The following is a 12,350-nucleotide window of genomic DNA, read 5'->3' as shown; positions in this document are numbered from 1 at the left end:
CCCCAACCAGCAATACCGGACAGCATCTGCAAGGTGGGGATGGGGCCAGCGTGTGGAGGCTTCTGCGCTGAGCCAGCTTTGCCTGGGGCTGAGGCAGCACCCCTCAGCACGTGAGGAACCAGGGGATTCAGACCTCGTGTAGCACATAGGTAACAGGTGACCACAACCAGCAATGCATTAGGTTGTGTGACTGGGAACTCCCAGTGAGCCCCTCCAAGCAATTAAGAATTTCTTGCAATTGTTTTTTGAGGGTTTAATGCTGCTACTAGGAGGATACGTCAAATGGCCGAGGCGTCCCGTGCTCCTGGTCTGCGAATATCTGTGTGGATGTCAGTAAAAACATCTGAAGTCTCAAGGCAGCAGAAAGGACCTTCCTCTCACAAGTCAGCAAGTCATGAGCAAAGAAAGGATTAACCTTTTTATACTGATGTTTTAACAGAGGCCCCAGGATGCATAGCGCACTGCTGTGCTAAGTGGTGTGCAGTCCTGAGGAGAGAGAATCCCTGCCCCAGAGACCTTGTACGCCAGGGTGCTCCTTTGCCAAAGCAACTTCATTACTTCTAAATGTTTCCTCACATGCTACTGGGAAAAGGCAGCCAAAAGGGACTGGAGATTTCCAAACTGCCTAGAACTTGGAAAACCAACTGCCTAGGTGGAATTCTCTTTAAAAAGACACTAGGGAGAGGAGTCTTAATTCTCAATGCAAATCTTAATCTGAACTGAGATTTAAAAGCCGCTTTATTGACCATTGTCAAGGCCAAAGTGATCTGGCACCCAACAGGAAAAACGTAGTTGATTTCCATTGCCTCCAGCAAAGTCAACAGACAAGACTGAGGGTCTGCCGGGGAAGGGTGCTAATCTGTCACTCTCCATCACTGATTCTTCATGTAACGCCCAATGTATTATTTAGACTTTCCAGCCTTCTGGTTTGCAGGGTGGTGTGTCAGTGTCTCCTAGCTCTCCTACCAACTCCAACTTCTTGGGTGTCAGAAGGGGCTTTGCTCTGCTCCACCTTGTTATCAGTTTCGTGCCACCTTCTTGGAGTACAGGTATGTGGCGAGGCCAGGCATAGCGTGCAGGGAGGGGAGTTCCCACAGTCATATAACATCGCCTGGCCTTTGTTGTCATTAATCAAAGAGCGAACCACACAGGATGTCCCAATTAGCTGGCTGCTCACAGCCCACATGAGGCTTTGGAGGGTGTGCATGGGTAGAAAAGATGCTCTCTCCTGCAGTGTCGGTCTGAAGCTGCTGAAGATCTCCCGGATGCTAGGGACAGACCTGCCAACGTTTGGTCTTCTGTTTTACTCCAGTACTGTGTGAGGACAGACTCCCTCCTCTTTGCTCCCCCTGGATTACACAGGACTGTAGCAAATGTTGGCTGTCTCATAGCTTACAGATGGGGACTGCACACACCTGTGTAAGGTATTATGCATATTTCCCATTGAAGAATGCTTAGAATAGATGTTACTGAGTGTGCTGTGCTACTTTGGTTATGTGTAATCTTTGTAAGGTATATACAAGTACCATGCTGTTGGCCTGAACCTTTCCTCCCCTTGGCAGAAATCTAGATTTAGACCCCAGCTTTGTGACCTTTTGGGCTTTCTTCTTAAATTTACCCTTCCTTCTCTTAGAAGCATGTCCCTTAGTGAAGGCAGTCACTATCTTTATAATTCACTAATTCACTGAAGACACCAAAAACCTCAGAGGCACAGAACTACTACATACTCTAATGGTTTCTTCAGGACTTTTGCTGTTCCGTTTGGTTTGTGGGTGTCCTGTCCTTTTGCTGAGTAGCAGCATTGATTCGCGTGGCTCTAAGTTACATCTCTCCCCTCTGTTCTTTCATCTGGCACATGTTCAGTGCTGGATTTTTTTAAAGCCTGAGTGTAACATTTCAGGAACCAACCTTTTAAATTACAAGCCCACAAACTTAAGAAGCTCCTTGCAGTGAAATTTGGATTACATATCCTTGGTGCATAAGGGTGGTGTGAGGCTTAACCACATTTCCAGGTGTGTGGTTAAAGAAACAACTGTCCAAGTATAGACATCATATAGGAGTGAACAGCTCTGCAAGGGAATGCTCTCAGGTTTACAGTGCTTACCGATGGACTCTGACCTCAAAAAAGTCATTTCATACCACATGCCTCAGTCTGGGAATGCCTCTTGCAAATGGCTGATGTCATGTTAATATTTCACTTTGTGAGGGAGGCCTGGTGACCTTTGCAGCTGGATTCTACTAGCCTCTTGCTGCCACATCTGTCCCGTGATGTGGAAAGAAAACAGATCCGATAATCATGGAGCAGATTTATCTGTATGCAAGCAAAGCCCCACATGTGTGAAAGGTGTTCAGCGACAAAAGGACCAAGATGTCTTTCTGCTTGAGTGATGCTTCCTAAAGTTCAAAGGACATAATTCGCCATGTGGTGGCACTTCAGGCACAGTCATAGCCTAGAAAATGGGTTTTGATGGTACTGAAGGAAGCAATTTGTGCCTGATGTGAGTGGATGGCTAAGGTGTAACAATGGTTATTTCTGTGTCACTCAGCATTACGACCAATTAACAACATTGCCTGCAGAATCAGAACAAGGCCCCTAAATGAGTTTGCTGTGTATGACTATCACAGCACACCTGAATTTGTCATAGCAAATGACAAATAGCATAATCTCCATCTCTTTTCCCAGCCCTGTGGAATTCATTCCTGATGAGGTGTGATCCTCCTCCTGAGTAAGCAAGTCCTGAGCTTACGTAGCAGCAGGAAACCTCAAAGTGGGAAATGTGAATCCGTCCACATACCATAGTCCCTCTGATCTTTACTCATCTGGGACTTTCTGGCTTCTTTCCCAATCATCATAAGCAATCAATTAATCATTTCTTTTTGCTATTGTCATTGCAGGGCAACCATTGATGAAGTGGAAACAGATGTGGTGGAGATAGAGGCAAAGCTTGACAAGGTAAGATGGGGCAGCTTAGTGCGTTGGTTTGAAGAGGGACTGATGAGTTCTCGCTTAGGAATATGGCCCCACCAGTCTCCTCTAAAAAGTGAGCCCATCTCAGGCTGTCAGGAAACTAATGTATAATACACTGGGCTTGTCAACAGGGCCATGTCTCCCTCTACTGACAGGTACCTGTCAAGGCTCCTTTGTGACTGCCAAAGCAGTTAGGACAAGAGGTCCAAGGCTTGGGCTCCTAATGCCCCTGATGGCCTTCTTGTTCTGGTCCTGGATCTCAGGGACTGACACTGCTTCTCCTGCTGTGGCAAGTTCCTTCAGTGCTGCCTGTTTCCCCTTTCCACCATCTTGCTTGTGATATTAACCTGTGTGGGGTAGGAGCTGTTCCATGTCCACACAGCACAGGCACCTCTGTGTCATCTCAGGGATGTAAGGAGACACTTGCAGGTAAGCAAGGGGCCAGATTCAGACTGATGATGGTGGTTGCTGTCTGATGTTCAGCCAGGCTATGTGCCACAGCTGTAATCTGACACTGGAAATATCCTCTGGGGCACCAGTTTGGCCATTTTGCATTTATGGTGGTGATTCTTTACATCCAGTTGGTAGTTTGGATCTAAGTCAGAGGCTTTATGATGGAAGGCGGCTTTTCTGCCCCCACTCCACCTGATGTCTAGAGACATCAGCCAAGTTGTTTCTAAATGAGAGCAGGGAGAAACGAAGAAAAGGAGCCGGAAGAGCTGTTGGCTTTTTATCTGTGAGATTTCCCAAAGCTAGCAAGGGATAAGACTCTTGCGTCTGATGGAGAAATGGGCTTTGTTGAAGTCACAAGCCCTAGGCAAAGCTGTGTCCTATAAAACCTATTTACTACTCAAGCTGCTTGAAATGGTTATCCGCGCAAGCTAACCAGTCGCACTGGTGAAAGCTGCAAAGGGATTTAGGCTATCTGTTTTCCTCTATGGAAGAGGGTAAGGCTCTAAAGACAAAGCACGGGGCAAAACGTGCTCCGATTCTAGCACTACTGCTGTCAGTGCCCCCTGTAGTTAGACGACTTGGTATGCCAGGAGCAATCCTGGAGCGAGGAGGGCAGGCTGGAAGTACAAGAGCTGTTCAGGGCTCTCAGCTTTTTATTGTTCAGTGCTTTGCTGCAAATTGATTTGAGCTCCTTTGGGTGAAGACTGCATTAAAACAATAGTCTCGTGCAATTGTGGTCTTCCCCTGACGGCAGTTATGGGGTGATATTCTGGTAGTGCGAAGTGGGCAGACGTGTCGTTCTCTTTGCATGCATCATTTCCCCTGTCTGCTGCGGAGATGACCAGTGATGCAAAGTGCTGGCTCAGTCACTGTCAGCAACAGGCTTATCAGGTCTGGGTCCAGGGCAAGCGAGACCGGAGTTTGCATCTGAAGAGCCACTGAAGTTCAGATTAGTTTCTCTGAGGGTAACTTTGGACAAGACTCAATCATCCCCATTCCTAATAAATCAGCCTTGGATGGCCCAGCTCCTCTCCTGCGTACCAGCTGGGTGGATGGCCAGGGCGGCCTTTCTAGGGCTTGGTGGAAATGTTGTTCAGTGGTACCCAAACAGCTGGCGTGACTAGTTCTGTAAGAGCAGCAAGCTGGCAAGGACCGACTCTGTTTCTCTGCCTTTTACTGTGCCCCTGAGCACTGAGTTTATAAGTGATTAGCCTTTTAACATCTGTTTAAAATGGAGGTAAAGGGCAGTGTAAATGATTCATCCGAGGGAACACCAGAGATTTGGGCTGTTTCAAAGAGATTTCCTTCATTCTGTCCTGTGCTCCATCTGCAAAGCCATCATTGCTCCCCTTGGGAGTGTGCTTGTGCTGAACGGCCTTCAGCTACTAGTAACGCAGCCTTGGCCACAAGTGTTTGCACAGACGTATGCTAGAAACCGCCACGTTGCAGAATAGGCTGGATTTCCTTTCCGGAGGATCTGTCCAAACCCCTAGTGTACATCTGGGCTCCAGATGTGACAGGAACTGCATCTGTTTGCTTTTCTTCTCTGGGCTTGGATGGGATAGTACAACTCTGCTAGCATCCAATACTGTTCCGTCAAATTGCGTGGACAGGAGAGGATGAGTGTGAAAGAGTGAAGACTGTATATACTATATATCCACAGATATACCACGTGTGACTCTATATATGTTTATACATTCGGATGTACTCAGATATATTTTTACAGAACTGCAGACAGAGGCAAGCAAGCTTGTTCTGCAACGCATCCATACAGACTAGACCCCGAAGCCTTGTGGCTGCATAAACAGAACAAGCACCAAGCCCAAAGCCAGCACACCATGCTTCAGTGGGGCTTTGGCATCAAGCCAAACTTGAGAGCTACTCATTCCCAGCCTGTAGGTGAGGCTGGTTGACAGGGATAGATTTCTAAAGGCATTTTTCGTTAGAAAGATTAATCTCCCTAAAAGGCTCCTGGATTTTGAGAATGGAAAACTTCAGTTCCAAGTGTTGTTCATTATCAGCAGCTGAAGTTTTTCACTTAGTTAAAAAGCCTAGAACAGTGATGATTTAAAAACAATCAAACAACAAATTTAAAAATTGTGCTCAGTGGCCAGCAGTTACTGTTGCAAATCTCTTGGGCCTTTGGTTTATGGATTTATCTTGAGTTGTTTACCATAACCTTTTACAAGAAGCTTTGGCTGCAAGGAGATAGGCTAATGACCAGGAATTCTAGCTAAGCTAATGCTCCAGTCTTTACAGCCAGTTCCAGGCATGCTAAGGCAGTTTGCTGTGGCTAGGAAGTCTGGAATGTTCCCTGCAGCTGTTAAGTTATCAAAAGTTAATAAAGGCTGTCTTGAGATGTATACCTGTGCTGCAGCAAACTGATTCCAAGGTGAGGAAACCACCCCATTTTGCTGCAAGTTCCAGGTAACTTCACTGGTAGCTTCACTATAACAAGGCTGGTGATGAGAATCGGAGCACGTGTAGCTTGCTTAAAGTTGTTAACATTTCTCCGAACAAAGCTCCTTCCAGGTCCATCAGAAAGACTGTACTAAGTCACAGGCAGTCCAGAGATATATGCTGTAATCTCTCACAGTGCACCAGCAAAGTTTCCTTGGGCTGCAGAATTGTGGGAATTGATTCATAGTTATCTGCAATCTTGATGATTTTATCTGCATGTGAGGGAACATAGATTTTCCCTGCCTGCACACAGCAGATGTGGCTTAAGCAGTCCTGGTCAGTTGGTTTGAGGAAAACATGATACAAAAACACGAGGCTGCTGAATGCTGGCTCCCCTTCATCTCAGGGTAACAGCAAGAGAAGTCTCCACAAGTATACAGAACAGCCAGCTGGCCTCAGAGACTCAACAATCCCAAAGAGCAACATACTCCCAGCAGGGAGATTCTAGACAGCTTATCGCTTCCACCCAGCACCAAGGCATATTCCCTCTTCCCAGTCAATCTGTGTGATCAGGTCCCTTTTATTTCAGTCCTGATGCCTCAGAGTAGAATGAACAGCAGAAACCCACAGGAAAAAATAGCCTGCCCTGATTCATCTGTCCTCAGGGGATAGCCTGGAACTGTTACTCTTAAGTGACAAGTGAAATGTTGACAGCATGATATACCCCGAGAAGTGCGATTTGCATCCCTGTTTCTGCCACGTGCAGTAAGGGTTGCTAGGGTAGCCACAGCAGGATCGTCAATGGCATCCTGTTCTAAAGGCCTTGGGCTGTGGCGTTGGTGCAGACTAAAACCAGCCTGGTTGCAATTCAGTTTGATGTGATCAGCTGCCTATCCGCTCACACCTCTCTCCTTGTGCAGCTGGTAAAGCTATGCAGTGGGATGATTGAAGCGGGCAAAGCCTACATCACCACGAACAAGCACTTTGTCAGCGGAGTCCGGGACTTGTCGCAGCAGTGCAAGAAGGATGAAATGATTTCGGTAAGTCATCCTGTGGGATGGAGCATGGGACACAGTGAGGGCTGGGCAGTGTTAAGCTTCCTGACGCTGTGTATGGACCGGATGTCCAAGACTCTTATACTGTTTAAGTAGCCATTTAGTATGAGATTTTATTTTTGGAGGAATGTAGAGACCATCTGATAATGCAATGCTGAAAGATCAGAGTGAGATTCATTGTTTGCAGGGAGAACTGGACTTTTAAGAAGCCACAGTGCTGGCAAGGTTGTTAGAATCTAGGTCAGTAAGCATCAGTTATTTAGGAAACGCCGGTAACCAGCCTACATAAGCAACAACTGACATGTTGATTTCAGCACTAAACTGGAAAGGACAGGGAGCCTATGACTTCAATGTCAGACGTTTTTGAAACGCCTTCTTGTCAAATGACAGAGTGGCTCTTCAGTGGCTTAATGAGAGCGTCTCTCAGCCGTTGAACCCCTGGGAATGAAGGGCAGCTGCTTCTATTCACTGCCAGTTCTCTTTACCTTTTTTTGCAGGAGTGCCTCGACAAATTTGGAGACAGTCTGCAGGAAATGATTAACTATCACATGGTAAGATGCTGCTTCCTCTTGTCTTTTTGTGTGCTGATGGCAACCTCTTTCTCAAGGCACTGATTACTGGTCTCCTGTGGTTGGCTTACTTGACACTGCGCAAAGGTGGGGCCCATGAAGGGAATGTCTTTCAGGTTCCAGTCCCTGCACATTGCGTAGCCAAGAGGATAGCAAAGCGCTGGGAGTTATTGTTGCCTCTTGCAACAGGATTGAATTGGATGAGCTGTGAGTCTGTGTACTCGCAATGATCACTCCTGATGCATCACGTACGCTAGGAAATGGGATTTCCACAGGCTTGCAGAGGAGGTACCACTTAGCGAAAGGGTATGTACTGTTGCATGGGTGCCTTGTGGCTCATTTCAGATCAGAGATGTACAATGAGTATGTCGAAGGGTGAGGTTAGAGACCCCTTCATCAAAGGAAGAGGAGAGCTCACAAAAGGTCCCGCACTGCAGATACCTTGTTCTTCTTTGTGGATAGCACAGGATTTTGTAGTGAGGACAGACAGGGTCCTGAGGAGCTCTGCCAAGTTAGGACTCTGGCTGTTAGCAGCTTGCGTGTATAACCTTGTTGCTGCAGATTTGGAATACACCCTGAAGCTTGGCATTCAAATTTGTGACATTAGGACACCGGCAAGGCTGTGAATGGCTCAAACTGAAAGGACTGCATTGTTCAGTTGGTGCTGGGAGCAGACTCAGTGAGTTGTGTGCAGCTCTGTGTTTAAGGATAACACAGGACATATTAATGCTACACTGAGATGAAAGGAGGGAAATGCCCAGACAATGGCTATTCTCCTGAGCTGACTGTATCTCACTAACAGAGCCCAAGGAGTTAGAATCTGCCCTTTGTCCATTCCAAACATCCAGCCATGGCATCCGTAAACCTCACAGAAGAGGAAGGTGCTTCATGCTTGGTGGCTCCATGCCAGACCCGCAATTTTAAATCTGTAACTCAGTAGGAGCTTAAAGCACAAGTGCTTTAAAGTGAAGGAAGCTTCAGGGTGTCAGCACTGGACTGACCCACTTTTATACCACGATGCCCCTGTCAAAGTACATTAGGCACGATGCTTGCTTTTGGGATGCAAGTTAACCATGTGCAGCTGGAGAAGGAGCTGCATCAAGTCCATTTAATTATTTCATGAAGCAGGTAGGAAGACTGTTTCCTAGTAAAAAATGACAGGGAAAAGAAGTACTGCACACACAGCTCTCCTAGGACTGTTAGTATTTGGGAACAGTCAAACAGCTGTACAGCAATGTTGTTGGTGGGGAGGGAGTGAATAAACCAGTGTGAGCATCAGAGAAAAGGTGTGTTTGTGTCAAAGCAGAGAGAGTCAAACCCTGATTTTTCTGATGCTGCGCAAATTGCCTCTGAAAACGTAAAGCCTTTCTGCCAAGGAGCATATGAACCCCTGAGAAGCTACCCCTTCGTGCCCAGGGATCACATCACAGCTGCACTGATAGGGGCTGGGCTGAGGAGTGTGTGCAGCCCAGCCATGAGGAAACAGTCCCAGCCACAAACCTCTAGATGCAGAATGCTGTCTGCAAGCTCCACTACGCCGGCTGTGCAGCTTCCCCTGGATCCCTGGTCTCTGCCAAAAGTGGCAGTTCTGGGATTGCTCTTGCCTCAGGCGGCTAATAAGCAGAAGGACCCTTCCCAGAGCTGTCAAATCCCCAGCTGATGTGGTAGAACCCTTCCCATGCACCCCACCCTGTTCAGCAGGGGTGAGCTCCCCACTCCATGTGACTCAGGGATTGTAAAAGGCAGTATTTCCCTACCAGCAGCTGCATGCACAAGGGGAAACGTGCTTAAATCCTCCCTCTCCCGAGCCTTTGGAGAGTACCCTCCTCCCCTGGTGCGCAGCAGTGTGAGTCCCTCTCCAGGAAATGGCTTTGGAATGACTGCTGCATCTTGAGCCCTCTCCGACGGCTGTGCAATTAGCTGAGTTATTTTTAGTGCCTTCTGCTGTCTCCTTTGTGTGTGCCTGTGCGTGTGTGTGTATGTGTATCTTGGCTCATCCATGTCTGAGGATCTCAGCTATGAAACAGTTGTCAGTGCTTACTCTAGGAATGTGGCCAGGACAGTATGTACAACTGGAACAAGTTAAAAAGAAGGGAAAATATCCCCCAAAAATTGGTTGGAAAAGCTTGTTTTATGATTTTATTGCTAGAGCATGGGGCCCGGAGATGTCCTGATTCTAGTTCAGTAAAATCCAAGTGTAAAACCCCCTTGAATGTAGAAGATGAACACACTGAGCTCCAGAGCATTCCCACCTTCCTTTAATGCACAAGGAGGAAAAAACATTAAAGCAGCCTTAGAGGACAGATGCCAAAAGAGAGCTGAGTTCAGAAGAGCTGGAGTCAGTGTCCTCTGCCTTTTTTTGTGCTCTTAGCCACGTGCATTTGGGCTAATGCCTTACTCATGTCAAAGCATGCATAGAAGTTAAAAACCTCAATACCTTTATGGATCTGGGCTATTGTACATTTATGTCTCAGCTTCCATATCTGCAAAAGGCATTTCAAGTGCTTTCCTGTCTCTGAGGGGCTATTGGGAGGACACACAACCTAATGACTAACAGAAGCTCTGCTAATTTGTGCCAGGTAAATACCAGGATCGTCAGAAAGATGAATCAATACCTCAGGTAATGGAATTTTGCCCAAGCTGTAGAAAGGGATGAAACCAAGGAAGGGTAGACAGAGGGAAAAGGGGACAGGTTTAATACTGAGATTAAAGGTGCTGGGATTCAAATTGTGTTCAGCCACACAGACTTCTAGGAGATTACACTGATATAACTGGAAATAGTGTTGGGCCCCTCTCTGACAATGAAATTGGAGTAGGACCTGCTGTGAGAGAGCAGCACTGCTCCATGGGGAACCGTGTCTGTGGAGGATTTCAGCCATGGTCAAGCCAAGGCTGCTTAGCAAACAGTGCAGGGAGCAATTCTGCATTGTCCCTTCCCCATTCAGATCTGTGCTGCTTGCTTTGGCTTGGTGAGAGAAATAAAAGCAACCAAATTATAAAGCTGTTTGACCCTTGCAGAACCACGTGCAGCAAGCACTCACACCTTCTGGGTTAGTTCCCAGTTAGGAGACTGGGTTCCCTCAGGAGCTGCTTTAGTCTAAGCAGTTTCATGACTTCTTCCAGCCAGCACAGACTAGCTGTACCACAGAGAGAGGCAGTCCTGCCACCCCTCTTGCCTTCTCTCCATTTTTAACTTTTTTCCAGCACCCTTGTCATCCCTCCGTAGTGCTGGCTCAGGGGGTCATACAGCTGCAGAGGGCACTGGTCTGTGTCCAGGCTAGCTGGGTTTTTAGCTAGTTAAAGCCATTTTACAATGCAACCACACAAACACAGCAAACTCTTTGACCGCAGTGCTAGCTTGTGCTGGCTGAAAAGGTTCATGAAGGTAAGGCTTCCCTGAACTGTCCTCTGGAGGTGACTGCCTCTCCCCATGAACTATTTAAGAAGTTTGGGCTCCTGGCTTTGGCTGGCCATGTTTACTGCCTAACATGGCTTGCTTGGGCAGCTGCTTTACTGGGGATGGCTTTGTAGGGGAGACCGGAAAGGTTAGATGGCTCAGACAAACTGACGTAGGTAATGCTGATTGAGTAAGAGGTCAAGGAACTAATGTCTCTAGCTCGTTGTGTTTGATTTGACTGGTGAGTTGGAGAACGGTACGGCCCTAGCAGCCCCAGAGGACGTGTTTCTGTAACATGCCAACTGCTTAGCCTGGAGCCTGATTTTGCTTGCTGCTCTAGGGAAAATGGCCTTCCAACGTCTTGGGCAATTGGCTTCCTAGGATATTCTGTTCAGAAACGTACGCTTGGTGGCTTGAAAAAGAGCTTCCTACTGATGTTACAATGCTGACCTCTTGAGGCATTGCTGCAGCCGCAGATGTCGGTAGCAGCATCGGCAGAAAAGCCGAAGGTTCTGCTGGCTGCCGTGTCACCTCGGAGTCAGACTCAAGGCAGGATGCTGTGCATGTATTTCTCTTGGTTGAGATCAAGCAATAAAGCAAAATACTGCATTTTGCTTTAGGGGGCTGTCATTTCCCTCTCCTAACAACCACGGAAGTGTGTAGGTCTGCCGAATTCCTCCAGGGAATTCCAGGAATTCCTCCAGGGAGGGATGGCGACTCAACCACTTCCCTGGGCAGCCTGTTCCAATGCTGGACAACCCTTTCAGTGAAGAAATTTTTCCTAATATCCAGTCTAAACCTCCCCTGGCGCAACTTGAGGCCATTTCCTCTCGTCCTATCACTTCTTACCTGGGAGAAGAGACCGACCCCACCTCTCTACAGCCTCCTTTCAGGCAGTTGTAGAGAGCGATGAGGTCTCCCCTCAGCCTCCTTTTCTCCAGGCTGAACAACCCTTGTACTAAACAATTCCTTGTACCTGAGATCCTGAGGGAGTGAGGGGTCTTCCCCTCACTGTGTAAACACTTAAATGTCCCCGAGCACTTCTCTCCACTGAATGTTATGGGCTGTCCCATTATTTGTACTGTTCTGTTCTATCACTACCCTGCCTGCCAGGAGCCTTTGCCTCAGCACGGAATGAGCTGACATTCTGCAGAAGCTCCCTGCCCGTTCTCTGGCCAGTGCAGTCTTTGCAGCGTGGGGCACAGCTGAACTGGCTGGAGGATGCTGTATCGCATCGCCTCATCAGACGAGCTTCCAGGCGCTGGTTAGAGGTGCATGATCCATGACAGGGAATAAGTTCCCAGCTACCTCTGTGAGACCTCTGAGCAGCGGGTGGCAGGCAGGGATGCCAGAGCCTTGCAGCAACCTTCCTGCACAGCTCGCCAGTGAACCATTTCCTTTCACATCAGCCTGAGTGGCATGAACTGGAATTTTGCTCGAGGGCCTGAAGTCTCCCCTGTGACTCCTCCTCCTCACTACATACCACACTGGAGTGAATAAATTTTGAC

General features: G+C 47.7%; 1 protein-coding gene across 1 annotated transcript in view; it reads left to right on the top strand.

Moving 5' to 3' along the window:
* ACAP3 (ArfGAP with coiled-coil, ankyrin repeat and PH domains 3) overlaps positions 1–12,350 on the top strand; it is a 109,553-nt gene that overhangs the window by 43,765 nt on the left and 53,438 nt on the right. Inside the window, exons 2-4 of the mRNA XM_075520185.1 lie at positions 2,896–2,953; positions 6,742–6,861; positions 7,374–7,427. Of these exons, the coding sequence (XP_075376300.1) occupies positions 2,896–2,953; positions 6,742–6,861; positions 7,374–7,427 (232 nt within the window). The remainder of the gene's footprint in view (positions 1–2,895; positions 2,954–6,741; positions 6,862–7,373; positions 7,428–12,350) is intronic.

Source organism: Mycteria americana, chromosome 18, assembly GCF_035582795.1.
Source record: "Mycteria americana isolate JAX WOST 10 ecotype Jacksonville Zoo and Gardens chromosome 18, USCA_MyAme_1.0, whole genome shotgun sequence".
Classification (NCBI taxonomy): Eukaryota; Metazoa; Chordata; class Aves; order Ciconiiformes; family Ciconiidae; genus Mycteria; species Mycteria americana.
This window is presented reverse-complemented; position numbering and strand designations above follow the sequence as displayed.